Source organism: Zingiber officinale, chromosome 1A, assembly GCF_018446385.1.
Source record: "Zingiber officinale cultivar Zhangliang chromosome 1A, Zo_v1.1, whole genome shotgun sequence".
Lineage (NCBI taxonomy): Eukaryota > Viridiplantae > Streptophyta > Magnoliopsida > Zingiberales > Zingiberaceae > Zingiber > Zingiber officinale.
This window is the reverse complement of record NC_055987.1, coordinates 45382817-45410297: the sequence shown is the minus strand read 5'-3', so window position 1 is coordinate 45410297 and position 27481 is coordinate 45382817. Positions and strand designations below refer to the sequence as shown.

The 27481-nt window shown below is 34.4% G+C and overlaps 4 protein-coding genes and 1 pseudogene across 9 annotated transcripts; 1 reads left to right on the top strand and 4 right to left on the bottom strand.

Moving 5' to 3' along the window:
* Positions 1-350: 350 nt before the first annotated feature.
* Positions 351-1810, bottom strand: LOC122002828 (annotated as a pseudogene).
* Positions 1811-2667: 857 nt separating this feature from the next.
* On the bottom strand, positions 2668-20324 carry LOC122024146 (transmembrane protein 184A-like). 5 transcript variants are annotated; one of them, XM_042582703.1, is made up of 7 exons: positions 19921-20324; positions 19668-19843; positions 4494-4567; positions 4167-4325; positions 3708-3993; positions 3405-3638; positions 2668-3303 (listed from the first exon to the last, which is right to left on the bottom strand). In XM_042582703.1, exons 2-7 carry the CDS (start codon positions 19812-19814, stop codon positions 2956-2958), a joined length of 1248 nt encoding a protein of 415 aa, XP_042438637.1. In that variant the 5' UTR covers positions 19815-19843; positions 19921-20324; the 3' UTR covers positions 2668-2955. The 5 variants fall into 5 exon arrangements, with proteins under 5 accessions (XP_042438637.1, XP_042438644.1, XP_042438661.1 ...); XM_042582710.1 differs by having other exon boundaries at positions 4167-4316; positions 19921-20318; XM_042582727.1 differs by lacking the exon at positions 19921-20324 and adding an exon at positions 19523-19624 and having other exon boundaries at positions 19699-19836.
* Positions 20119-20746, bottom strand: LOC122024179. Its single transcript, XM_042582741.1, has 2 exons — positions 20361-20746; positions 20119-20258 (listed from the first exon to the last, which is right to left on the bottom strand). The coding sequence occupies exons 1-2, from the start codon at positions 20621-20623 to the stop codon at positions 20138-20140; spliced, it is 384 nt and encodes a 127-aa protein (XP_042438675.1). The 5' UTR covers positions 20624-20746; the 3' UTR covers positions 20119-20137.
* Positions 20747-20755: 9 nt separating this feature from the next.
* On the bottom strand, positions 20756-23165 carry LOC122024138 (protein CHUP1, chloroplastic-like). 2 transcript variants are annotated; one of them, XR_006123344.1, is made up of 8 exons: positions 22570-23165; positions 22241-22492; positions 22035-22166; positions 21760-21941; positions 21561-21672; positions 21242-21385; positions 20975-21137; positions 20756-20869 (listed from the first exon to the last, which is right to left on the bottom strand). XR_006123344.1 is itself a non-coding variant. In XM_042582697.1 (7 exons), exons 1-7 carry the CDS (start codon positions 22984-22986, stop codon positions 21054-21056), a joined length of 1323 nt encoding a protein of 440 aa, XP_042438631.1. In that variant the 5' UTR covers positions 22987-23165; the 3' UTR covers positions 20885-21053. The 2 variants fall into 2 exon arrangements, 1 of the variants encoding a protein (XP_042438631.1); XM_042582697.1 differs by lacking the exon at positions 20756-20869 and having other exon boundaries at positions 20885-21137.
* A 3311-nt stretch (positions 23166-26476) lies between these two features.
* On the top strand, positions 26477-27195 carry LOC122002819 (40S ribosomal protein S30). The gene is made up of 3 exons (XM_042558170.1): positions 26477-26621; positions 26710-26847; positions 26948-27195. The coding sequence occupies exons 1-3, from the start codon at positions 26618-26620 to the stop codon at positions 26992-26994; spliced, it is 189 nt and encodes a 62-aa protein (XP_042414104.1). The 5' UTR covers positions 26477-26617; the 3' UTR covers positions 26995-27195.
* Positions 27196-27481: the final 286 nt, after the last annotated feature.

The window sequence follows — 27481 nt, the reverse complement described above, 5'->3', positions numbered from 1 at the left end:
TGTCAAAGGACAATTGTCACCAACAACTCGAAAACAAAAGTTGTCATTTATAGTATCTATTGATTCTCCACCCAAAGTCATTGCATCAATCTATCGCAAACAATCTCAAGATACGATAGCGAGTTAAACAAGCATGCAATGAATCCAACATCACACTTATATTAATAAGAGGGACATCAACCTGTTCTTCAACAACAAATTACGAGATTCAAGCAATCTCCATTGCTTCTCTCGTGCAAGAACATCATTAAATGAACATGAAAACACCAGAAGTAAGATGCATCATATAGTTTCAAATCAAAATGACACCCTCTCAGGTGTGATGCAGTAGTAAAGTACTCGAGGAACAATAAACATAATAAAGTTTAAATTTTAAATAGGACGAATATCCTAGAAGTCTACTTCTGAGTATGCATCCTCTCAAGGGAGAAGACGTTTCAAGGACTCACAATAGTGGCCCAAATGAAAACTACAAAAGAGCAAAGCAATCACACATAACACCACAAGGAAACACCTCTCAACAGCTCACTTGCCATTTTCCTCTTCTTCTTCTATTTCTACTTCCACTACCACATCATTGGGATTGATCCACCAACAGCCACAATCTTCTGCTCCAACTGCAATTCAAAAATTTAGTATAAGATTCATGGCATTACCAAGAATACCTCCAACCAAAGCTACATGATCATTACCTTAAATAAAGTTTCCAACTTATTCTTCACCAGAAAATACTCCTGCTTAAGTTGCTGGAGACATGTGAGGCATCTACACAAACAAATTTTTTGACAGCAAGTCACTAGATGATTCAAATTGAGTGACCATGAAGACAAACTAACCCTTCGTGGTCCATTTCCTCACAGTAATTGCGGAAGGCCATGCAGACATTTTTAACCCTTTAGGCAACAATGCTGCAAGGCGAAGGAAAAAAAGGGATTTTGAATCAGTTGCAAGTATCATCTTGTTACTAGCTAGTTTCTATGAGCAAAAGCCAAATCTTGAGGATCTAAAGAATATCTGCTTTAAAAATGAACAAGGAGGAAGAAAACAAAGAACAAAAACCTGGCACTGCTGCCTTTCAACTGGTGAACATGGGCATCCACTTTCTTGAAGTCCACAGTCTTCTGGTCTCTGGAGAGAAGAGAAGATTGAACAAGGGTGAGTTGGAGCACCAAGCTCATGGAACAGGACTAGGGTTTCAGAGCAGGTGACTCACAGGGTCCTGGTTAGCTCATCGAGGAGCTTCTCAGAGTCCTCGAAGAAGAGAGTCACGACCTCAAGGACAAACTCAGGGTTGCTCTCGTCCTGCAGCTGTTGTAGCTGAGTGAACTGGCTGTCCAAATAACCCTTTTTGTTGTTGTTGTTGTTGTTGTTGTTGTTGTTCCCACACATCAAAACCCTAAACTTTAGGGTTTACCAGCAAAATAAACCTCAAAAGAAACTAGAAGAAAGCAAAGGTGCACACCTCGTTGAAGAGAGTCGAGGTGAAGTCCACATATCTCCTTTGCGAGTTAGCAATCTCCATGGTGATGAGGAAGATTGATTCTGATGGAAGTTTTGTGGGTTTAGAGAGATTTATTGGAGAGTCACACATTCCTTGAAATTACTGCTGCCTTGAAGGGAAATATGCAATAAATTCACCTTCCTCTTTGCACCTCTCTGCCTGCCTTGACAGCCTATGCTACCATTTATAGCTACAATCAATGAACATGCACTCTGCTCTCTCGCTCTCTCTCTCTCTCACTCTCTCTCTCTAACGTCTTGAATGGAGGAGAGTGCCTTTGACGAGTATCTCAAAGGGAAAAAACACCAGTAAGCTACAACAAGAACCTCGATGATTTGGGAATGTAAAAAAATTGTGGCGGGATGAAGCTGCTTATTGTTTGAGACTTTGAGGTACTGCGAAGAAAATGTTTAGTACCTGTATTTTCAAATATATATACATATAAGGCCGTAAATAAATGAAATTTAATGTTCGTCTTTGTAATATAAAATTAATTAAATAAATAAATTTAAACATCTCATTAAATTAAATAAATAAACTTAGATTTCATAAATAAATTTAAATTATCAAATTTAAAAATTTCAAATAATCAAATAAATTTAAATAATATTTAAACGAATTAAATTTAAACTAAGTCTCAACCAAACTCAAAATTATAAAAAGATAAATCAAGCTAAAGTTGAATCATTATTTCAATAACTTAGTTCATTTTAAACTTAGCTTAACTCGGCTATCTCATCAAATAAACTTAAATACTCAAAAACTTAGTTAACTTGTTTATTTAAGTTAAAGATGATTAATTTTGTTTCGTGTATCTTGAAATTAGATACCGCTCTAATGTCATTTGTCAAGGAAAACAAATAAAAGGAAAGCAAAAAGAAAAAAGGAATTCAATTTCCTTCCTTTTACATATCTAAATTCTAAAGATGATATGCTTTACTCCGTTCTGCTCTGTTTTTGTTTTGTTCTGCTCTTCTGATATGTTCTTTCTCACGTACTTGCTTTCCTCCTCCGGCAATCGCTGCTCCGTGCTTGATTACTCACCCTTCCAAGACAGACGACGAGGACCGGTAGAGGTCGTAAGGAGCCCAGAGATAGTCGACGGCACAGGGCTTCTCCGAGGCAAGCCTCATAAATGTCATTATATAAAATATTTAACTAATCTGTAAGGAAAGATTATAATGTCATCTCACTTCATTAATCATCTAATTTCCATCAAAATAAAATTCTATAGATCATGGAAAAACTTTCGGGGCGAAAAGAATAAGAGAAACGTATGGAAGCTGTAGTCAGTTTGGCGTTCGCAACCCTAACTAGGGTCGATTGCAAAGTAATCTCAAGCACCATTACAAGTATGGAATCACTCGAGGAGTAAAACAATGCCTGCTCCATCTTTGAAAGCTCACTCCAGAACTTTCAATTTGATAAGTTTCAGCTTTCACATGTTCTACGAATCACTGATGATTTGGGTTACTGGCTGCGGGAACATTGGCAGGGCAATCCGACGACCCGGTATCAAGTAAGACTGAAAGATCATAGGGATGCACAGGAGAAGCAGCATTTTCTTTGTGCAATGAGAATTTGATTGCTTCCAAGTCGATTCGATCTTGCAATGAACTTGATATTGCAGGGCTAGCTGACAACTCAATAACCTCCAACTTCTCTGGGTAAATTTGTTTGTTCTTTTTGGAGACATCCATATCTGGCCCTGTCGGGACAGATGTATGCGATTGAAATTTCTTTGGTTCTTCATCGCCCTCGGTGTGATTATACAGGACATACTCATGATACGTAGGGGCAAACTGCATAAAGAAAAATTGATCAGAATATCATGCAGCATCGGGTTGTGATATGTGAAACCAAGATTAAGGTTAACAAACCATAAAGTTTCATGAGAAATTACCTGGTGAACTGTGTCATGATAGAAGTCGTTGAACTTGAGGGCATGAAAAAGGTTCGCCCTGAAATCACCAGAAACACCAACGTCAGCACCTGCATATTCTTTGCAAGGAAATGCATAGAAGTGACCAACAGCGGCTGCAAGCATCTCGACACATAACACAAAGTTCTGAAGATCTGCAGCTTCTTCAGCACTCTTTATGAACCCAGACTTCGCCGCTAGAAACACCAAGACACCCTGCACAAAGGATATATCGATAAGTTCATTTATAGTAGTAGATCATTAAAAGAGAATAATACAACCTACCTGCCAGTAAGTGAGGAAAACGACAGACTTGATTATGATGAACTTTGGAACTGGATTGAAACGCCACAGCAGATCTCTACATGCGACATAGAACAACGCTAGGGCATACAGTGCCATAGAGTATGATACAGTGTAGATTATTGTAATGTAAAGGTAAGACTGATACACACTGAAGTTTCCATCTTCGTATTTTCCTTTTGCATAGAGCATGAATGTAATTACAACTAGAATAGGCTTCAAGATCACAAACTGCAAACCACCTTGCTTGCACCTTCTTATAAAACGGCTGTTGAACAAAGTTTGTTCGAGGATGAATAACAAAAGAAATGAGCAAATTACATTTTCAACTTGAAAAAGAGAAGTTTAGTATAGTGCCATGAAGAAGATTTATCAACTTGATAAGTTATCTGAACTTTTTTAAAATGAACATTACATAAATGACAGACACAGAGAACAGACCCATCGAGAGGAATAGCATGGAAACAACATGTCATGAGGCACCATGATGGCTTTAAAGATTGACCACTTAAACTTGAAACGACTGCACCAGGACCTCCCACCCATGCTAAACAGAGTGACAGGAAGTTATATATGACCCAAGCTTCATATCTGTAACATCTGATTATAGTTAAAACAAAATTTTACCAACTCCATATCGCTAAAATAAGTTCAGTATCTAAAAAAAAGCTGATCTGAATGAAATATTATCACAGTACTATAATGCAATCACAATTCATTTAACTTCTACTTAGCTTTAAAGACAGTTTTAAAAACTTATTTACTTACACTTCTCGAATAGAATTGAAGTAAATGGAATTATCAGGAAGGACTAGAGACAAGAATGACATCAGAGCATAGATCTGCCAAGATGAGATTGGGCAAGTTAGTTAAAGAACAGTACAGTTGCTATAATAAATGACAAAGAAACATATGTTGATGTCGCAAAAAACATTAAATCTATTAAATCATTTTTGTATGTTTTTTCTCAAGAACTTCTTTTTTTGCCAACTTAGTTGAACACGTTGGTCTTCCATTGCATTTCCTTGGTTTGTGTAACCATGAACTCAAACACCTCATGTGTATAGACTCCATAACAGAGAAAAAGACCACCAAACTATACTAAATTGAGGGGGAAACATTAAAATGTGGATACATTTGGTATGAGAAATATGTGGGGTGCTTATGCAACTTCATAAGAAAAGTAATTTAAAATTAATTATAATTAGAAAACCATAATTAATAAGTTGTTGAAAAGAAGTTTATGTCAAACATTAAATGAATACTACAACCACCAAATCAAACCTTATCTCACTAGGTGGGATCGGCTTTATGGATCCTTCTATATTATTGAACTTTATCCCCCATTATATCATCATTTCTGTTTTATCGTAGCTCACCAAATTTTCTTTGGTCTTCCTTATTTAATACAACAATAACAACCACCAAGTCTTATCTCACTAAGTGAAATCAACTTTATGGATCCTTCTACGTCATTAGCCTCTATCCCCTATTATATCATCATTTATACAACAACAAGAACCAAGTTTTATCCCGCTAGGTGGGTCAGCTATATGGATTCTTCTACGTCATTGGGTTCTATTCCCTACTATATTATCATCTATACTTAAATAAATTTTATCTTGTTGTATTGTTGCTAATTAAGTTTTTGGTCTTCCTCATCCTCATTTGATGTATGTATTTGCCAAGTTTCATATCGCCTTACAAGAGCATTTATTAGTCGTCTGAGTATATATTTGTACCATCTTAAATGCATCTCTCATAGTTTTCACTCAATATATGCAATTTTGACTTTCTCTCTAATGATCTCATTTATTCTGCTCATCCTCGTATGTCCACACATCCATCTTAATATCTTCATCTCTGCAACTCTCATCTTCTGCTCATGTGCTCGAATCATATTCCAACATTCAGTGTCATATAACATAGCAGGTCTAACCATCGTTTTGTAGTCTGAGATACTTTTCAATCACATAAAACATCAAACGCTCTCCTTCATTTCAACCATCTTACTTGTCTTTTATGTAAGACATTTCACTCAATCCCTCCATCATTTTACAAAAATGATCCTAAATACTTAAAGCTCTTAGTTCCAGATAATTCGTCATCTCCTATATTAACGATTATCTCATTACGCCTAATATTACTAAACTTAAATTTTATATATTCTATCTTTACTCTACTAAGCTTAAAACCTTTCACTTCTAGTGTTTTCCACAAAGATTTTAGTTTAGCATTTACTCCTTCACGTGTCTCATCTACCAAACAATATCATTTGCAAATAACATACACCACGGTACTTAGTCTTAAATGTATCAAGTGAGTTCGTCTATGAATAATGTACAAAGATAAGGACTTAGAGTTGATCCTTGATGTAATCCTATCTTTATGGGAAATGCTTCAGTTAATCTGCTTGAAGTTTTCAATCTGGTCATTACATTTTCATACATATCCTTAATTAGTTCAATATATATTACGCTAACACCTCTCTTTACTAGAATTCTTTATATAATTTCTCTTGGGACTATATCATAAGCTTTTTCTAAATCAATTAATACCATGTGTAGATCTTGCTTTTGCTTCCAATAATTTCAATTAGTTGCCTAAGAAGATATATAACTTCTATTGTCGACCTTCCAGATATGAACACAAATTGATTTTCGATCATCGTAGTCTCCTTAATTTTTTTTCTAATACTCTGTTCTAAAGTTTCATAGTATGACTCATTAGTTTAATATCCCTATAGTTTATACAATTTTATAAATCTCCTTTGTTCTTATATAAGGGAACTAAAGTACTTACCCTCCATTGATCACACATTTTTTTCGTTTTCAATATCTAGTTAAATAATTTGTAAGTAATTCAATACCTTATTTTCCTAGGCACTTCCATACCTCTATCAAAATATCATCTGGTCCAACGACTTTTCCATTTTGCATCTCATTTAAAGCTTGTTCTACTATTGAAGTTTGAATTCTACGAAAAAAATTTAAATTTCTATACTCATTTTACCTACTTAAATTAACTAAGTTTGTCACTTAAACCATCATTAAAAAGTTGAAGAAAATACTTCTTTCACCGCTCTTTTATTTCTCAGTAGCATATTATATTCATCTTTAATACATCTTATTTGGATAAGATCTATTGTCTTCCTCTCTCTCACTTAAGATATTCTATAAATATTTCTTTCCTCTTCTTTTGTATTTAATTTTCGATATAACCATTCAAAATTTCATTCTTTTCTTTATTCACTGTTTTCTTAGCCTCTTTCTTAACTATAATATATGTTTTTATGTTTTCCTCGTTATTATAAATATATAATTCTTTATTGGATGTTCGTTTTTCCTTAACTTTCTCCTACACTTTCTCATTCCACTACCAAGATTCCTTACTTGGTGGTGCATGCCCCTTTGACTTACCGAGCACACTCTTGGCTACTATTTTCAATTTTGATACATACCATCTTATCTCATGTCATATTAGAGTCACCGTATATTTCACCTAATGCTTGTACTCCTACCTCTCCTTAAATATATTTTGTTTCCCATCCTTTAACTTACACCGCTTAATTTTAGGAGTCATGTATATTTTCCTTTTATTGATATTATGATTGATGTGTATATCCAACACTACTAACTTATATTGGATAGTTAAACTTTCTTAAAAGATGACCTTACAATCTTTATAAATCTTTCTATCCCTCTTCCTAACCATAAGAAAGTCAATTTGTAATTTATTATTTCCACTTTTGAATGTGACCAAGTGTTCTCTTTTCTTAAAAAACATATTAGCAAGTATAAGGTCCTTTGCTATCACAACATCCAATATAGTTTTTCTTTTTTCATTTCTTGTTCTAAACTTATAACCCTCATGCACCCTCTCATATTCCTCATTTTACTCCGACATGCTCATTTAGATCGTCTCCTATTAAAATCATTTAATTTTGTGGAATGTTTTGTAATACTTCATCTAGGTTGTCCCAAAATCTTAATTTGATATCTTCATTTAATCTTACTTGAGGTGCATATATGCTAATTATATTCATAGTTTCTTTCGCCACTACTATTGAGCTATAATTCTATCTCTTTTTCTAGCTACTTCTACAACTTCATCCTTTAACGACCTATCTACAACAATACCCACTCTATTTTTTATTTTATTTTCATGTGTACCATAACTTAAAACCCGAGTTCTCTATCATCTTTATCTTTTCGCCTATCCATTTTGTCTCTTATACACACAAATTAATAATTTTTCTCCTAATCATCATATATACTACTTCCATTGCTTTACCAGTGAGGGTTTCTATGTTCCATGTTGCAAATCTTAGACTATTAGTTTTTATATAATATTTGTTCTTATTCAACCTATAGTATGAGAACTCTTGCCTATTTAACACAATCCCAAGTTCTCATAAAGATATAGCAATCTTTGCCGATATGTTACAATCGGACTTTGCAATGCGAACTCTTACATATTTAACACTACACCCGGTTGTGGAGATGTAGCGGTCCTTGCCGAGGCATTACCCTGCAACGCGTTCCTTCCAAGAAATAACCTAACATTAGAATAATAGTTTAATACATCCTTTCATGGAACATTGATCTTAGTTTAACGATAGCTAGCAACCTAACGGAACCCTCCTCCTTTATTCGGGCTTGGGACCGGCCATAACGAGGTAATTCATCATGGGCAGGGTTTTATATTATCATCTATATTTAAATAAATTGTATCCTATTTTATCATTGCTAACCAAGTCTTCTATGATCTTCCTCGTTTAATGTGATTATTTGTTATAGTTTTACATCAACTAACTAGAACATTTATTGATTATCTAAATACATGTTTGTAACATATTAAACACAACTCTCAGAGTTTTACCTCAAAAATGACAAATTTCTAGCGCATACCAATATCAGAGTAGTTATTAAATTATAATCTGATTCCTTATGATCCTGGGTTACAAGTTCAATCTTTTTTATCTAGATCAACTTGTGGCTCATTCATTTCCTAAAACTTATTAAATTACAAAGTTTTTGGAATAAAATTCTCTGTGATGCCTGATTGAGATGTGATCTCTTCTTGTTTTGAACTACTAATAAAAATTTAAGTATGGGTTTTTTGTGTGTGTGTGCCCATGGGTACTCTAGATTTCTCATTTTATAATTCTTCATAATTTCAAAATATAAACAATATTGTATTATCTTCTCCAAAAGTTCAATATTTCTTTAATTGTCACTGAATCAATTCATAAAAATATAAACTTGGCTTGAACCCAAGTTTGATGTGGATTGTGTAGTGTCATACGTAGGCATGGATTAGGTAGTTTGGCATAACACTATACACACTGCACTTGTGCTATCTCAAAAACTAGGATTCTAAGGGCATTAGAGAGGCTTTAATTTTTGTGTGACATGTCAACAAACATGTTGACATGTCACCTCCCATTGTACACACCACACTTGTGCTATCTCAAAAAACAAGCACATATTGAATTTCTTAATATTATTGATCTTCTATAATAAAATAAAAATCATAATATTCATTTAACTACGACCTGACCGTTGATATTGCTTGTGTTTGATTACTTATTCGTGAGTAGATTTTCCTAAATGTGTTATGATTAAAGGCATATATACGATCGTTCGAGATTGTTGATATTGCATGTGTTTGATTACTTATTCGTGAGTAGATTTCCTAAATGTGTTATGATTAAAAGCATATATATATGGTTGTTCGAGATTTGATTTAATAGATTAAATAAAGCTCAATAATGGAAGCTCATAATATATATGGATAAGACAAAAGTTAAAAAATAAAAATTAAAAATTAAAAATTAAATTAAAAAATAAAATTAGACTTTAGTGTCCCTATTTTATTTTTATGGATCAGTCCAATGTTGGCGGAAGGTGCAATGAATTTATGATAAATGCAAATGTCAAAGTACTTTTAAGATAATACAAAATATGAAATTAAAAAAGATATAATTAATTATTTATTTTTAAGCTTTTCAATCAATTTCATTTTAATCTGTCGTTACTACTTTAGTGCTCAGTTTAAGGTAAAAATATAGCGCATGTAAAAATACAATCATAGATGTTATCTAATATAAAATTCTTCTTTTCTTTTTCTGATTTAGCCGATTGGATATAAATCTTTTCTCTCTCTTTTCTTTCAACTTATAACATCTATTTTTTTCTAATTTTTCCTGTCTTCTACAACTTTTTTTCTCTAACTAAGCTACCTAACATATAACATCTTAATCATCGCTCACACAGGATGTTTGACTCATAAATTATAAAAATTAAACTCTAGTGTTCGAAGTACAGTTTGTTCTCCTTCTCCTATAGTCCTAGTGGAAGCCAAGCGACCATCTTCTCTCCAACTCCGCTCGCTACCGGCTTCCTGCAGCTTCATCACCGACGAACAATGGTGTCCTTCTGGTGACCTCATTTTCCCAGGTTTCTATTTCTTCATTCTTTATCGCTTTCCTTTCTTCGCTAACATTTCTTCACCTTTTCACCACCGCACCTCTTCGCCTTCACTTAGTGGCGGCCGAAGTAGATTCCGGCACGGACCATAGTCCTCTACTCCTCATTTTCTATATTACGTCTATAAATCAACCCTTCTCTCATGAGCGGAGTTTTATATCATCATCTATATTTTAAAAAAAAATTATCCTATTTTATCATTGTTAACCAAGTCTTCTATATTTAAATAAATTTTATCCTATTTTATCATTACTAACCAAGTCTTCTTTGGTCTTTCTTGTTTAATGTGAATATTTGTTATAGTTTCACATCACCTAACTAGAGTATTTATTGCTCATCTAAATACATATTCATCCCATTTTAAACATGTCTTTCAAAGTTTTACCTTTAAAAATGACATAAATTTCAGCGCAAATCAATATCATTGTACTATTAACTTATAATCCGATTTCTTATGATCCTTAGTTACCAATTCAATCTTTTTTTATCTAGATCAACTTGTGGCTCATTCATTTCCTATAACTTATTAGGTTACAAAGTTTTTAGAATAAAATTCTTTGTTATGCCTTATTAAGATGTGATCTCTTCTTGTTTTGAACTACTAATAAAAATTTAAGTCTAGTAATTTTTGTATGTGTGTGACCATGAGATCTCGAGATTTCTCATTTTATATTCTTCATAATTTCACTATATGAACAATATTATATTATCTTCTCCAAAAAAGATCAATATTTCTTTAACTATCACTGAATCAGTTCATAAAAATATAAACTTGGTTCGAATCCAAGTTTGATGTGGATTGTGTATAGCGTTGTATGTAGGCATGGGTTCTAAAGGAAACTCTAATGCAGAGAGGTTTTATATGCATGTTAACAAAAATGTTGGCATGTAAACTCCCATTGTACAAACTACACTTGTGTTATCTCAAAAACCATATGCATATTGAATTTCTTAATATTCATTAGTCTTCTATCATAAAATAAAAATCATAATATTCATTTAACTGCGACCCGAACGTTGATATTGCCTGTGTTTGATTACTTGTTCTTGAGTAGATTTCCATAAATGTGTTAAGATTAAAAGCATATATATAATCGTTTGAGATTTTTATTTAACAAATTAAATAAAGCTCAATAATGGAAGTTCATAATGTATATGAGATAAGTCTGAAGTGAAAAATAATAATAAACTTTAGTGTCCCTATTTTATTTTATTTTATTTTTATGGATAAGTCAAATGTTGGTGGAAGGTGAAATGAATTTATAATAAATGCAAATGTTGAAAGTTTTTTAAAGATATTACTAAAATATGAAATTTAAAAAGGTATAATTTAATTATTTATTTTTAAGCTTTTCAATTAATTCATTTTAATCTGTCGCCACTACTTTAGAGCTCGGTTTTTTTGTAAAAATATAACACATATAAAAATGCAATCGTAGATGTTACACAACACAAAATTTTGATTTTCTTTTTCTAATTTATTTTTAGTGAAATTTATCCAAATCGGATAATCTCTGTCTTTTCTTTCAACGTATAAAATCTAGTTTTTTTTCTAATTTTTCCTTTATCATCTACTACTTTTTTTCTCCAGCTAAGCTACCAAACAAATAACATCCTAATCATTGCTCACACAATATGTTTGAACCATAAGTTATAAAAATTAAACTCTAGAGTCTAAAGTACAGTTTGTTCTCCAATAGTCCTAGTGGAAGCCAAGCAACCATCTTCTGTCCAACTCCGTCGGTTGCTGGCTTCCCACAGCTTCATCGCCAATGAACAATAGCGTCCTTCCGGTGACCTCGTTTTCCCAGGTTTGTGTTTCTTCATTCTTTATTGCTTTCCTCTTCGCTAACATTGCTTCACCTTTTTACCACCGCCCCTCTTCTCCTCCACTTAGTGGCGGCTAGGGTTGATTCCAGCATGGACCATCGTCCTTTGCTCCCCATTCTCTATATTACGACTATAATGAATCCTTTTGGCATGAACGGAGTTTTATATTATTATCTATATTTAAATAAATTTTATTATATTTTATAATTACTAACCAAGTCTTCTATATTTAAATAAATTCTATCCTATTTTATCATTGCTAACCAAGTTTTCTTTGGTCTTCGTCGTTTCATGTGAGTATTTATTATAGTTTTACATCATGAGCATTTATTAGTTATGTAAATATATATTTAACTCCGCCCATGATGACCGGTCATGGCCGGTCCCAAGCCCGGATAAAGGAGGAGGGTTGCGTTAGGTTGCCAGCCAACGCCAAACTATGACAAATATTCAATGAATGAATCCATTAAACTATTGTGCTAATGCTAGGTTGTTCCCCGGAAGGAACGCGTTGCAGCGTCCGACTGTAACGTCTCGGCAAGGACCGCTACATAGTTCGCGTTACAGGATCCGACTGTAACGTCTCAGCAAGGACCGCAACATCTCCATGAGAACTTGGGTGTAGTGTTAAATAGGCAAAAGTTCTCACATCATAGGTTAGATAAGAACAAATATGATAGGAAAACTAATAATCTAAGATTTGGAACATGGAATATAGGAACTCTCACTGGTAAATCAATGGAGGTAGTAGATATGATGATTAGGAGAAAAATTAGTATTTTGTGTGTACAAGAGACAAAATGGATAGGCGAGAAGGCAAAGATGATAGAGAACTCGGGTTTTAAGTTATGGTACACTGGAAAGAGTAAAGCAAGAAATGGAGTGAGTATCATTGTAGATAGTTTGTTAAAGGATGAAGTTGTAGGAGTAGTTAGAAAAGGGGATAGAATTATAGCCTTTAAGATAATAGTGGCGAAAGAAACTATGAACATAATTAGCGTATATGCACCACAAGTAGGATTAGATGAAGCTACCAAATCAAGGTTTTGGGAGGACTTAGATGAAATATTACAAAATATTCCACCAAATAAAATGATTTTAATAAGAGGTGATCTAAATGGGCATGTCGGAGTAAAAAATGAGGAATATGAGAGAGTACATAGGAGTTATGGGTTTGGAACGAGGAATGAGGAAGGGAAAACTATATTAGATTTTGCGATAGCATATGACCTTATATTAGCTAATACGTTTTTTAAGAAAAGAGAAGAACATTTTGTCACATTCAAAAGTGGGAATAATAAATCACAAATTGACTTTCTTATGGTTAGGAAGAAGGATAGAAAGATTTGTAAAGATTGCAAAGTCATCCCTGGAGAAAGCTTAACTACCCAACATAGGGTAGTAGTATTGGATATACGCCTCAAACATAGTATCAATAAAAAGAAAATATATACAATTTCTAGAATTAAGTGGTGGAAGTTAAAGGATGGGAAACAAAATATATTTAAGAAAAAGGTAGAAGTACAAGCATTAGGTGAAATATACGATGACTCTAATACAACATAGGATAAGATGGTATCAAAGTTGAAAATAGTAGCTAAGAGTGTACTCGGTGAGTCAAAGGGGCATGCACCACTAAGTAAAGAATCTTGGTGGTGGAATGAGAAAGTACAAGAGAAAGTGAAGGAAAAACGAATAGCTTATAAGGAATTATATATTTGTAAGAACGAGGAAAACTTAAAAAAATACACAATAGCCAAGAAAGAAGCTAAGAAAGTAGTGAGTGAAACAAAAAATGAAACTTTTGAACGCTTATATCAAAAATTGGATACAAAAGAAGGGGAAAGAGACATTTATAAAATAGCTAAAGTGAGAGAAAGGAAAACAAGAGATCTTAGCCAAATAAAATGTATTAAAGATGAATGTAATAGGGTATTAGTAAATAATGGAGAAATAAAAGAGCGGTGGAAAAGATATTTTCATCAACTTTTTAATGAAGGTTTAGGTAACCAACTTAACTTAGGTAATTTAATTAGGTCAAATGAGCATAGAAATTTTAATTTTTATCGTAGAATTCAAACTTCAGAAATAAAACAAACTTTAAATGAGATGCACAATGGAAAAGCCGTTGGACCAAATGATATTCCGATAGAGGTATGGAAGTGCTTAGGGAAACAAGGTATTGAATGACTTACAAAATTATTTAACATGATATTGAAAACGAAAAGAATGTCTGATCAATGGAGGATAAGTACTCTAGTTCCCTTATATAAGAACAAGGGAGACATACAAAATTGTGCAAACTATAAGGGTATTAAACTAATGAGTCATACTATGAAACTTTGGGAAAAAGTAATAGAAAAAAGATTAAGGAAAGAGATCACAATGACAGAAAATCAATTTGGGTTCATGCCTGGAAGGTCGACAATAGAAGCTATACATCTCCTTAGACAATTAATTGAAAAATATCGGGAGCAAAAACAAGATCTACACATGGTATTCATTGACTTAGAAAAAGCTTATGATAGAGTCCCAAGAGAAATTATATGTAGAATTTTAGAAAAGAGAGGTGTTAGCGTAACATATAATGAACTAATTAAGGATATGTATGAGGATATAACGACCAGAGTAAAGACTTCAGGCGGAGTAACTGAAGCATTTCTAATAAAGATACGGTTACATCAAGGATCAACCCTAAGTCCCTATCTTTTTACACTAATTATGGACGAACTCACTGCGCACATTCAAGACGCAATACCGTGGTGCATGTTGTTTGCAGATGATATAATTTTGGTAGATGAGACACGTGAAGGAGTAAATACTAAGCTAGAATCTTGGAGGGAAACACTAGAAGAGAAAGGTTTTAAGCTTAGTAGATTAAAGACAGAATATATGGAATTTAAATTTAGCAATATTAGAAGTAATGAAACAATTGTTAAGATAGGAGAGGACGAGTTGCCCGGAACCGAGAGATTTAAATATTTTGGATTATTTTTACAAAATGATGGAGAGATTGAGAGAGATGTCTTACATAGAACACAAGCAGGATGGGTGAAATGGAGGGGAGCGTCGGGTGTTTTATGTGATCGTAAAGTACCTCTTAAACTTAAAGGTATGTTCTATAAAACCGCAGTTAGACCTGCTATGTTATATGGAGCTAAATGTTGGGCTATGACTCGAGCACATGAGCATAAGATGAGAGTTGCAGAGATGAGGATGTTAAGGTGGATGTGTGGACATACGAAGATGGACAAAATAAGGAATGAGAGCATTAGAGAGAAAGTCGGAGTTGCATCTATTGAAGACAAACTCCGAGAGACACGTTTAAGATGGTACGGACATGTACTTAGACGACCAATAAATGCTCCAGTTAGGCGATGTGAAACTATGATAAACATGTATATCAAACGAGGAAGAGGACGACCAAAAAAGACTTGGTTAGCAACAATAAAACAAGATAAAATTTATTTAAATATAGATGATGATATAATAGGAGATAGGGCTCAATGGCGTAAAAGGATTCATACAGCCGACCCCACCTAGTGGGAAAAGACTTGGTTGTTGTTGATGTTGTTGTTGTAAATATATGTTTATACCATCTTAAATATGTCTCTTGGAGATTTACCTAAAAATGACATAAATTTCCAGTGTGTACCAATATAATTGTAATTATTAACTTATAATCTTATTCTTTATAATCCTTGGTTACGAGTTCAATCTTGTTTATCTAGATCAACTTGTGGCTTGTTCATTTCCAATAACTTATTAGATTACAAAGTTTTTGTAATAAAATTCTTTGTTATGCTTGATTGAGATGTGATGTCTTCTTGTTTTGAACTACTAATTATGGTTTTTTTTTGTGTGTGTGCCCCCATGGGTTCTCTAGATTTCTCATTTTATAATTCTTCATAATTTCACTATATAAACAATATTGTGTTATCTTCTCCAAAAGATCAATATTTCTTTAACTATCACTTAATCAATTCATAAAAAAAATAAATTGGTTCAAACCCAAGTTTGATGTGGATTGTGTGTAGCGTCGTACGTGGGCATGGATTAGGTAGTTGGACATAGCACTGTATACACTGCACTTATGCTATCTCAAAAACTAGGGTTCTAAGGCATCTCCAATGCAAAGAGGTTTTAACTTTTGTGAGACATGTCAACAAAATTGTACACACTACACTTGTGCTATCTCAAAAACCAGACGCATATTGAATTTCTTAATATTAGGGATGGCAATGGGACGGGTTGAAATCCGGACCCGTAGTAAACTCGTCCCAGCGGGGCAGGTTTAAACCCACCTAAACGGGTCTCAGGTGGGTTCGGGGTAGGTCACGGGTTTAACCAGCCCCGCCCCGAACCCACCCCGTATAATTTTTTTATTAATTATTAATTGTATAAAAATTGATAATTAATTTTTAATTGAATCAAAATTGATAGATTTTAATTTGTGATAATATTTTTTGGTTACAAAATATTATTAATATAAATGTTGAAAATAAATTTAATGTTTGATTAATTTTTAAAAAAAATTATTTTTTATTTCAAAAAAAAATATGGCGGGTCTAGAGGGTCTAACCCGGACCCACCCCACCGGGTTCACAAGGCGGGGTTGGGCGGGTCCAAAGGGAGGTGGGGCGAGTCACGGGTTTGGCCAAACCTGCCCTAACCCGGACCCGTTACCATCCCTACTTAATATTCATTGGTCTTCTATCATAAGATAAAATAAACAATCATAATATTCATTTAACTACGACCCATTGATATTGCTCGTGTTTGATTACTTGTTCTCAGTAGATTTTCATAAATGTGTTAAAGATTAAAAGCATATATATGATCGTTTGAGATTTTTATTTAATAAATTAAATAAAGCTCAATAATAGAAGTTCATAATGTATATGGATAAGTTAGAAGTTAAAAAAAAATTAGTGTCCTTATTTTATTTTATTATTATTATTTATTATTATTACTTTATTTTATTATTATTATTTTATTTTATTTTAATGGATAAGTCAGATGTTGGTAGAAGACGCAATGAATTTATAATAAATGCAAATGTCGAAGGTATTTTAAGATAATACTTAAATATGAAATTAAAAAAGGTATAATTTAATTATCTATTTTTAAGTTTTTCAATCACTTTCATTTTAATTTGTTGCCGCTACTTTAGTGCTTAGTTTCAAGTAAAAATATAACGCATGTAAAAAAGCAATCGTAGATGTTACCTAACACAAAATCCTACTTCTCTTTTTACGATTTATTTTTAGTTAAATTTTACTTCATCTAGATTGGATAATAATCTTTTTTTTTCTCTCTTTTCTTTCAACGTATAAAATCTATTTTTTTTCTACCTTTGTCTTCTACTATTTTTTTTCTCCAGCTACCTAACAAATAACATCCTAATCATCACTTGCACGGGATGTTTGGCCCATAAATTATGAAAAATAAATTCTAGTGTCCAAATACAATTTGTTCTCCAGTAGTCCTAATGGAAGTCAAGCGACCATCTTCTCTCCAGCCCTGCCCGCTACCGGCTTCTTCCATCTTCATCGTTGACGACCAATAGCATCCTTCCAGTGACCTCGTTTTCCCAATTTTCTATTTCTCCATTCTTTATCGTTGTCCTCTCTTCGCTAACATTTCTTCACCTTTTCACCACCGCCCCTCTTCGCCTCCACTTAGTAGCGGCGAGGGTTGATTCCGGCATAGACCATCGTCCATTGCTCCTCATTCTCTATATTACGTCTATAAATCAACCCTTTTGTCATGGGCAGAGTTTTATATCATCATCTATATTTAAATAAATTACATCATATTTTATCATTGTTAATCATGTCTTCAATATTTAAATAAATTTTATCTATTTTATCATTACTAACCAAGTCTTATTTGGTCATCCTCGTTTAATGTGAGTATTGTTATAATTCACATCACTTAACTGAAGCATTTATTGGTCATCTAAATTTATGTTCATACCATCATAAACACGTCTCTTTGTAGTTATTAACTTGTAATCTAATTTTCAATCTTTTTTTATCTAGCTCAAGTTTTTGGAATAAAATTCTTTGTCATGCCTGATTGAGATGTGATCTCTTCTTTGTTTTGAACTGCTAATAAAAATTTAAGTATGGTTTGTGTGTGTGTGTGTGACCATGGGATCTCTAGATTTCTCATTTTATAATTCTTCATAATTTCACTATACAAACAATACCGTATTATCTTCTCCAAAAGTTCAATATTTCTTTAAATGTCACCGAATCAATTCATAAAAATATAAACTTGGTTGGAACCCAATATACTTATTCTAGGTGAACTAATTGAACATTAACAGTAGGGTTGTTCATTCCATCGAACTGAATTGACATGTAAAGTGATTGAAACTGAACAAAAATTGGTGGATTAGTTTGGGTAACTTGGGATTGAATCTAAATTGCATCCAAACATAACATTTTTAAATTTTTTATATTGAATTTTAACTCTTAATGGGCCAGATTATTTTTCAATAAAAATAATATAGTAACTTTAGTTTTCATATTATCAATTTTTGACATGCACTTTATAAAACTAGTTTATTTTTTTTTCAAAATAAATTACAATAACAAATATATTTTTATTAACTTTTACTAATTTAAAAAGACAAATTGGTTTTCTGGTTTGGTTTGTTTTGATTTACAATTTAACCAAGACAAAATAACACTGAAACTTTAATATGCTTTGATTACCAAATCGAATTGAACATGTAGTTCACATGCACTTAACGGGAAATAGTTAGATTCACATGTGCATGGGTGTATGAGCTTGACATCCATTAAAGTTGACATGCCTTTTCATAATACTAATGATTATATGAAAACCTACTTCAAATTGTTTTCAACAAACCACTAAACCACAACGCTTATATTGTGAGATGAAGTGAAGTTGTGCATATCACCGTATAACCACAAAAACATTCTAAATCAATAGACGTAAAAGATATAAATATGACTATCAAACCCCAACTTCAGTTCTAGTTATGTCCTACCACTCAATCACAGCCTCCACAAAAACATTCATACACTGATATGCCTTCCTACACTACCAGGCTTGTACATATGACCATTGGCACATTACTAGTTTAAGGCATGTGGAATTTAAATTCATGGCTCAAAGGACAAACAAGAACATATATAATGGCAACCTGCTTCTGTATAGGGCAGTAGAAAACAAGGAGAACAATGATTCTATATTTAAGAAAACAATAGAATCAAGCATTTATGCATCAAGTAATTCTTAAATTCAAATTAACATTCTCAGATGATTGATCTAGGTCGCATCCCTCATTTGTAAAGGTTTTAGAATGAATAAATGCAGAGTACATAAAGAAATAAGGAACAGCAGAATCACAGTTTTCAAATTTCACAGTTCTACATCAACTGTGCTTGGCGACCTATATGTGATATGGCAAAATTCATGAAAACTGAAATGCAGCAGAACCTGAGTTTAAGAGGAAAGTCCATCACTGTTTCCTCAAAACGCCATATAAAAGAGAAGAAACAAGGAATCGAAGAAGACGAATTTTCATATCATCAATATGACCTATCACAACAGCAATTGAGAAACAATTTATCAAACAGCATACCGGTACCATGAAGATGATGCGCACTATGTACCGTTGGTAAACAGGCTTGGTATAATTCAAGAGGTGTCTGTATATGTGCAGCACCGCGAGCGCTATGGCTCCAATTGTGCATGGAAATGAAGCGATGACAAATAGGGCAGGAGCCATCGAAAGATGAACAGCAGCAAGAAGTGAACCTGAAATCATGAACCATAGATTGAAGCATATGCACCCAAGGAAACTGAACCGAGTATTGGATAACAGTAGCAATAACCTTGACGATAGCCAAATTGAGCTCTCAAATGAAACTTGTTGTTCAGGAAGTCACTAACCCCATGGTACGACCTCGGCCTCAACTAAACGAAGATCGACTAGGACAAACCTAGGAAAAGAGCGGATCGAGGGATATCCAGGCTAGGGTTTGAGCACGGTGGAGATTTCTTGCACGAGATTACCAGAAGCAGAAGAGGCGAAGACGAGAGAGGAACAGATTAGGACAAGGAGAAAGAGGAGAATGCAAATCTTTTATGAGGAAACCGATCAAATCGCTGACGAGAGTACCTTCTTCTTCTTTGATCATGCTGCGATCTCAATTCCCAGTCCAAGTGGCGACTGCGAGAAGAGGGGGGAGAAAACGAGGAGGAAGTTAAAAAAAAACGATTTTTATTGGTCAATCATAGAATCCCTTGCTTTCGGCAAAATATTAATTAGCACCTCGGCGTCGGACGGGCGACGGTTGGGTGCGCATCCGCGCCGTCCATCGACCGTTCATCACGCGCCCCGCCGATCTCAAAGCGGAACCACCTGCTTAATGGACGGCGAGATTGAAGCTCTTCCTGGGCCATACTTGGCGCCAGCGAGTTTTCACCTTCCCAGCTCCCCTCAGTCTCTGGCCACCGCCGGCTGTTCAAGCTCCGAGCTTTTGGCCGCATCGCTCCGCCGTGGAGACCGTCAGCGTCCCCGGCGGCTCCATCCATTTAACGGCGCGAGCTCTGCGTCGCAGCGTTGCTATTTTGAGCTTTGATCTATTGAAACGGATCTTAGCGAAGAAACCGCGATGTGATGGATCTAAATCAGTGGATTTCTCTAAATTTATGGATCATTACATCTGTTTTAGCTTCAAATTTCCTCTTTTGCCTTTGTGTAATAAAATGACTACCACTCTTCATCTTCAATTGGTTGATTCTTGATTGGATAGATGCTATCATCCTTGTTGATGGTTTCTGCATCAATATCGCTTTCGATGAAAATTTTAACGATGCAATTCGATAGATACTACAGTCTTTCTTGGTCGAAGTCAATATACACACTTAACTACAAGTTCATACATGAAATTGGATGAAGATTGTTCTCACAGAGGAACCTCTGCAACTTCTCTTTTCACTATCAGACTTGAATCAGGTCGATCTAATGTCCTCTACCTTGCGATTCGACTCGCGTTTTTAACTCCTCGAAGATGAGCATGGTTTCCGAGTCCAGACCTCCTGCAAACTGTTGAGCAACACAAGGAACCATGAAGACCATTATCAATCAACCTGTTTACTTTGAGGAATCACATATACTAACAGATAAGAGTTCGAAGTCGAATGACTTGCCTGATGTGCTCGATAAGCAAAACGCACCCCTTCAAAGAGAAGTGCCTCCTGTGCTGATTCCCTTTCAGCATGTCGAGTCGATTCTAGCTCCAGTGACACTTTCCTCATGTAGACTTTTGCAAGCATTACAGAAACTTGCTTCATCTGTAACAAACAGCACATTATACTTCCTGCATAGCATCTCTTCAATTTGCCTGTTTATGGACTTAACATTGATTCCCAAAAGAAAAAAGATAACTCGCCAATCGACTAGAATTCATCGTAATGAAGTATCATAAATACATAGAACTCCAAGCGATAGATGCAATATATAGTCTACCTTGCTAACCATCCCGGAATCAAGCATCCAATCTGTTGGAATTTTGCACTCCCTATACAAAAGCATACTTGTAGCTCTCAACTTAATCAACCTACTTGTGTTTCGCTCCAACCTTTCGGGAAAATCATGGATGAGATTAGTCAGTTGCAATGGACACAAACATTAAAAACATCAATAAACTTAAAGATTGAATACTCACTTAACTAGAAAGCTTGAAATCCTTTTTAGGGTGGTCTCACATGCTAAGGAGTCATCATCCTTGAAACAAGAAGCTTCGTCTTCGAGCGACTTTAGAGCACGGAACTCATATGCTGCTTCTCTCAGAGCATCGGCTTTCTTTTCAGGCCAGTCAAAATGCTTCAGAACAGCACTCTCATCAGCCTGAAACCATTACAAATGGTATGGCAAAGTTGGCAACTTTACACATTCGTCTAATCTAGCTAATGTGAATCGGAATTTGTTTACGAGCAATACCAAAGTAGAAAGCTGCCCATCAAACCAATCGACGAAAGATAGGGCTTCTTCCATATTAGTGAAAGAGGCTGATTGCACCTTCTCTATGAGATGCTTGATGAGGTGCCCTTTTGTTTCAACATCTGATTTAATCTGTGGAAACATAAAAGCAAACACTTGGTGTTTCATTACTTTCACAAAAGTCCTTCAAATAGGAAAGCACTTACAGCTAGTAGATAAGCCGATCGATTTCGAAGCTCCCCGACAATGCTGATGCGCGCGATATCTGTAGCCATGGAGCCTTGCTTTCCATCTCTCTTGGTTAATGAATTGTACAGTTCAACTAGTGCAGAAGCCTTGTGCACTGTCTTCGCCCTTCCCAAGCCACACTGAACCCCTGCTGGTGGTGGCGGTGGTGGAGGTGGCGGCGGCGGCGGCGGCGGCAGTCTAGCGACACCAGATATGGTGATTGAATTTGCCTGCACTCGTTGGGAACAAGGAACAGACACATCAATTACACCCTCGGTGGAAAAGAAAATGAGATCTTTCTGCAAACCTGATCACACTTGTGCTCCAAAGATTTGATCTTTGCTTCAGCAACAGTCAGGCCATCAGCCAAATTCTTGTTCTCCAACTCCAATTCAGCATTCAAAACCTGCAACTTCTCGACCTGAGCTCTGAGCGCCAGCACCTCTGCCCGCGAGTCCCCCAGCAACTTCTCGCGCTCACCAAGTCTCCTCTCCAACTCTTCCACCCCGGCGTCGCCATTAGCTCCAGCTCCCCCGCCGCCGAATGCTGAAGCTCTTCTGTCTCTGTCGGCGCTGCTTCGGCTCACCGTCTTCGCAGCCGGCTTCGGACGGGGCAAGGCCCTGTTCGCGGAGTCTGCTCTCGGATTCCTGGACTCCGTTGCGGAGATTCTTGTTCTAGATGCAGGCAGAGCATTGGACGAGGCCTTGCCGAGCTCCTGCCTCATGGCTCTCTCTCTCACTCTCTCCCTCTCTCTCCGCTTGTCGAAGAAGTGGGAGGAAGGGGAGTAGGAGGAAGCGGTGGTTGATACAAGGCGTGGAATGCAGTGTGGATCATGTGGAAAAACCAGGCAAACTTCTCAGCATTTGTCCACGAACATGTTCTCATTGTCTTGGGCTGCACATGAAGAACAAGAGACAAGGTAGGTAGACAAAGGAGCTCAAAATAATTTTTATTTTTTAAATATATTTTTTATATTATTTAAAATGTGTTCATAAAATAATTCAACCTAATAATAACTCACTCCCTTCCTTTGTGCGTGTAAGGAAGGGAATTCACAAATTGATGTGTCTCTACAATTGATGACACTAAATTATTGATGGGCTTGAGATTAGGTTACAATGATTGGGTGGAGCGACACAAGCTCTTTGTTTTTCACAAGCTCCAAATAACATTCTCTTCCTAGTGAACCCACATGTACTTATAAATTAGGGCAAAACTCAAAGAAATATCCTTTTTTAAAAAAATTAGAATCATCATTTTTGTTATCAAAAAGCATCCTCACCTCATCAATCCCTCTATGAAATTATATAATTACCCTAACCTATTTTATTTTTTTTATGGACGGATTTCAAATTTAAATCTTGAATCCATTAGACGAACTTAGCATGTTCAATAATATTCATGTTGTAGTAGTTATAATTTTATATCGCTATAATTCGTATTGTAACTAGGGCAGAAAGCAAGCTTAGCCGAGTTTTCGGATGTTCAAACTTTTTTGATAAAGTAACTGAGCCAAGCCGAATTGAGCTTAAAATGAACTAAGTTTTTGAAATGATTGTTCAAGTTTAGCTTGGTTAATTTTTTATAAGCTTGAGCTTGTTTGAAATTTAGCTTAAACTTGATTTATTTAGATGTTATCGAGCTCTCAATTCAAAATTGTTTAATTGTTTTAAACCTTTACTTGCTAGATTGATTATTGAGCTTGATAATTCAAACTTATTTATTTATTTTATTATTTATTTAGCATGAGTTTTATTATAAACATGGTTCATGAACATTGTTCACGAACGTTATTTACAAATATTAACGAGCTGAACACATATGTGTTCAAGTTTATTTGTTTAGTTTAACGAGTTGTTCAAGCTTGTTTATTTAATTGATCTTGTGTATATTGAACAAACATAAATAAACTTTTATCAAACTAAATAGCAAGCTTATTCACGAACATTCGGTTCATTTAAACCTCTAGTTGTAATAGTTACACAATCATAGTTGCTATTAGGGGTGTAAATGAATCAAACTGTTCATGAGCTATTCGAAGCTCGATTCGATAAAAGCTCATTTAAGCTCATTTAATGAGACTTGTTAAGATAAACAAACAAAGCTCAAAATTCACAATATTCGACTCGTTGATTCGTGAACATGTTCCTCATAAATCAACTCTTAAATAAAAAAAATAGTTTTGATATTGAATTTATATATTTTACACACTACTTATAAAATATATAGACAAATATATTAAATTTATTTATTAGAATAAAATTATAAATTTTAATAAGAATATTATAATTTTCTATAAATATATAATTTAGTTTTTAATACATATTTAAATTTAAATTTATATTTATTAAATTTGTAGTTTTTAATCCATATTTATAATTTTAGACTCGATAAAAGTTCGAATAAGCTCGTGAGTCATAAATATATTTGTTAAATAAAACTCGAGCTTGCCTCGATTATAAATGAGTCAAACTCAAACATTCAAGAGTTTGACTCGACTCATCTCGTTTACACCCCTAGTTGCTATAATATGGACTTAACTGGTTCACTTAACATTCACATTATAACAACTATGAAATTCTAGTTATTACAACACCAACTTATCCTATTAAATAATATTAACATTATAACAGTTATAAAACCGTAACTAGAATAATTTTATAATAATTACGAACTCATAATTACTACAATACAAACTTATATTATCCATACAATTGGTTTACCGATTTGTAGTTTAAATTTAAAATCGACTTATTAAAAAGTCAAAATCGATCGAATAGTGTACTTGGTAAATGACTATATAATTTTATAAAGGAACTGATGAGAAAGAGCATCCTTTTGTTTAAAAAAAATATAAAGAAGACAACCCTTCGACGATTCCAATAAAAAAAGATGCTCGTTTGATTTTTGTGCCCATAAATTAAGGTTCAACTTATGTGGACCAAAATTTTAACTCTCCTTTGATCTCAACCGTTCCACACAATCTGTCTCTAGATCATGTGAAAAAAGATAAATCATAAATTTTAACTCTCTGCTCAAACAAGATGATTGATTAGACACCCAATAGTTCATCTGAGTGTTATGGTTAGTTTGATCGTTTATGTTTGATGATCAAGTTGCAAGTAAAAGCAAGGTTACATGGCACTCAAAATGTGAAAGTTACCCGTATGTACGACAAAAATTTTGACGACAATGGTGCTTAAATCAAGTGGTACGAAAAAGGATGTTTCCTCTTCTTTGCCCCCACCCCCATCCACTCCACTGTATCCCTAAAATAGAAAGAATAACTAAAATAATTCTTGGTAACGGAGAATTTCAATTGTGAGATTTATAATTTGAGGATGTTTTTCTTTTAAATGGTTAATGAACTTGCCAATGTAGACAAATTATTTCGATAAATAGTTCTTGTACAATGGGAGACCTAAGCTGAATTTTCAAATGAGAGGTGGAGCGGAACTTAGAAATCTTTATTAGGATAATTTTAGCGTTTGCTTGAGATAAGATGTTGATGTGTTAACCACCGCTCCAAAGAGGAACAAAACACGGATAGAGTTCCAATGAGAGGATGTTTACTAATTTGTTAGGTATTAAGAATTGAATCTTTGGTTAGATGATGAATTAATAGATGATTTTTTTAATGATTTATTGATCTAAGAATACTGGATCAATGGATCATCTACTACAAATGTTTCCCTTAATGGAAAATTTCGATAAAGTCAAGCTGATCATCTCTAGGATTAATCGACATAAGCTATATATATATATATATATATATATATATATATATATATATATATATATATATATATATATATATATATATATATATATATATATATATATATATATATATCAACTAAAAAATATTAATATATTAATTATATAATATAATAGATATCAATTTTATCCTCAAGAAAAAAATTCTTTCCATTGTTATGATGAATTGATCATATAATTTATTTCATTTCACATCATTACAAATTGCAAGAGGATATGAAATGAACTCATTTTTTTTAAATTATTATTTTTTAATTATTTTTTTAATAAACAATATTAAAAGTTCTCCAAATGTTGATAACTTTGAGGAGGAGTGAATCTGATTTCCACAAGCTGAATAAAAAAAAATAACTATAAGATTTTATATATATGTATATATTTTTAAATTAGGGAATTTAATTAAGTGCTTCGCCTTCTGGTTGGATCGAACCGAGCACAGCGAACAAAATGGGCCGGGCCGTATCGTGGAGGGTATAAATAGCACGCGGCACAATCTTCCCGAAACCCTAGTTTTGGATCGTGGGAGAGGAGGATTCTTCGTTGCCGTCGCTGCCGCCTCCAGTTCGCCGCACGCCGCTATGGGTTAGTTATCAAAATTTCTCTGTCCAATTGCAATTCGTTTCCTCCCTCTTGGATACCGACTGGTCGCGTTTATTTTTATGGGATTTAGGTAAGGTGCACGGTTCTTTGGCTCGCGCGGGGAAGGTCCGAGGTCAGACGCCGAAGGTGGCGAAGCAGGACAAGAAGAAGAAGCCCCGTGGAAGAGCCCACAAGCGCATGCAGTACAACCGCCGCTTCGTGACTGCTGGTAATCTTATCTTTTTCCATGGAATGTTTTCTCCCGCCTTTACCTTTTGACATTGGGGTAGATCCTGATGTTTTCTTGTTATTCTTTTTGTTCATTGCAGTTGTTGGATTCGGGAAGAAGAGGGGTCCAAACTCGTCCGAGAAGTAAAGTCAGCGATGATGGTACCAAAATGAAATTTTTAGCTCTTTCCCCCCAATTTTCTGGCTCATGCTTATGCCTCATTGTCTTTCTTATGCATTTGAATCCTTGTTCCCCTATGTAGAATGGTTAAGTGGTAGATGACTTTGAACTGTGGAATTGTGTAGTAAGGTGTGTCGTTTAATCATCAGTTGCTTTGCATTAACTTCATTGCCCGTTCTTGCATTGAAAAGTCTGGATTATCAAATATTTTTTTTCTCTCCAATTGTTTTCTAAAATCGTTGTGTCTAACCAATCATTGGTGACTTGTTTGATTTGTCTGATCCATAATTGCTCATTTTCAATTTTAGTGCATCGCATTCATATGGTTTGATTGTGAAAATCAATTAACAAATCAAAGAGTGAAATGTACAAGTGAAGATGAACAGTCATAGATGGACTCATAGAGGTTCAAGAAGGGTCCTTTCTATAATTTTTCATTCCAGAGAGTAAATTC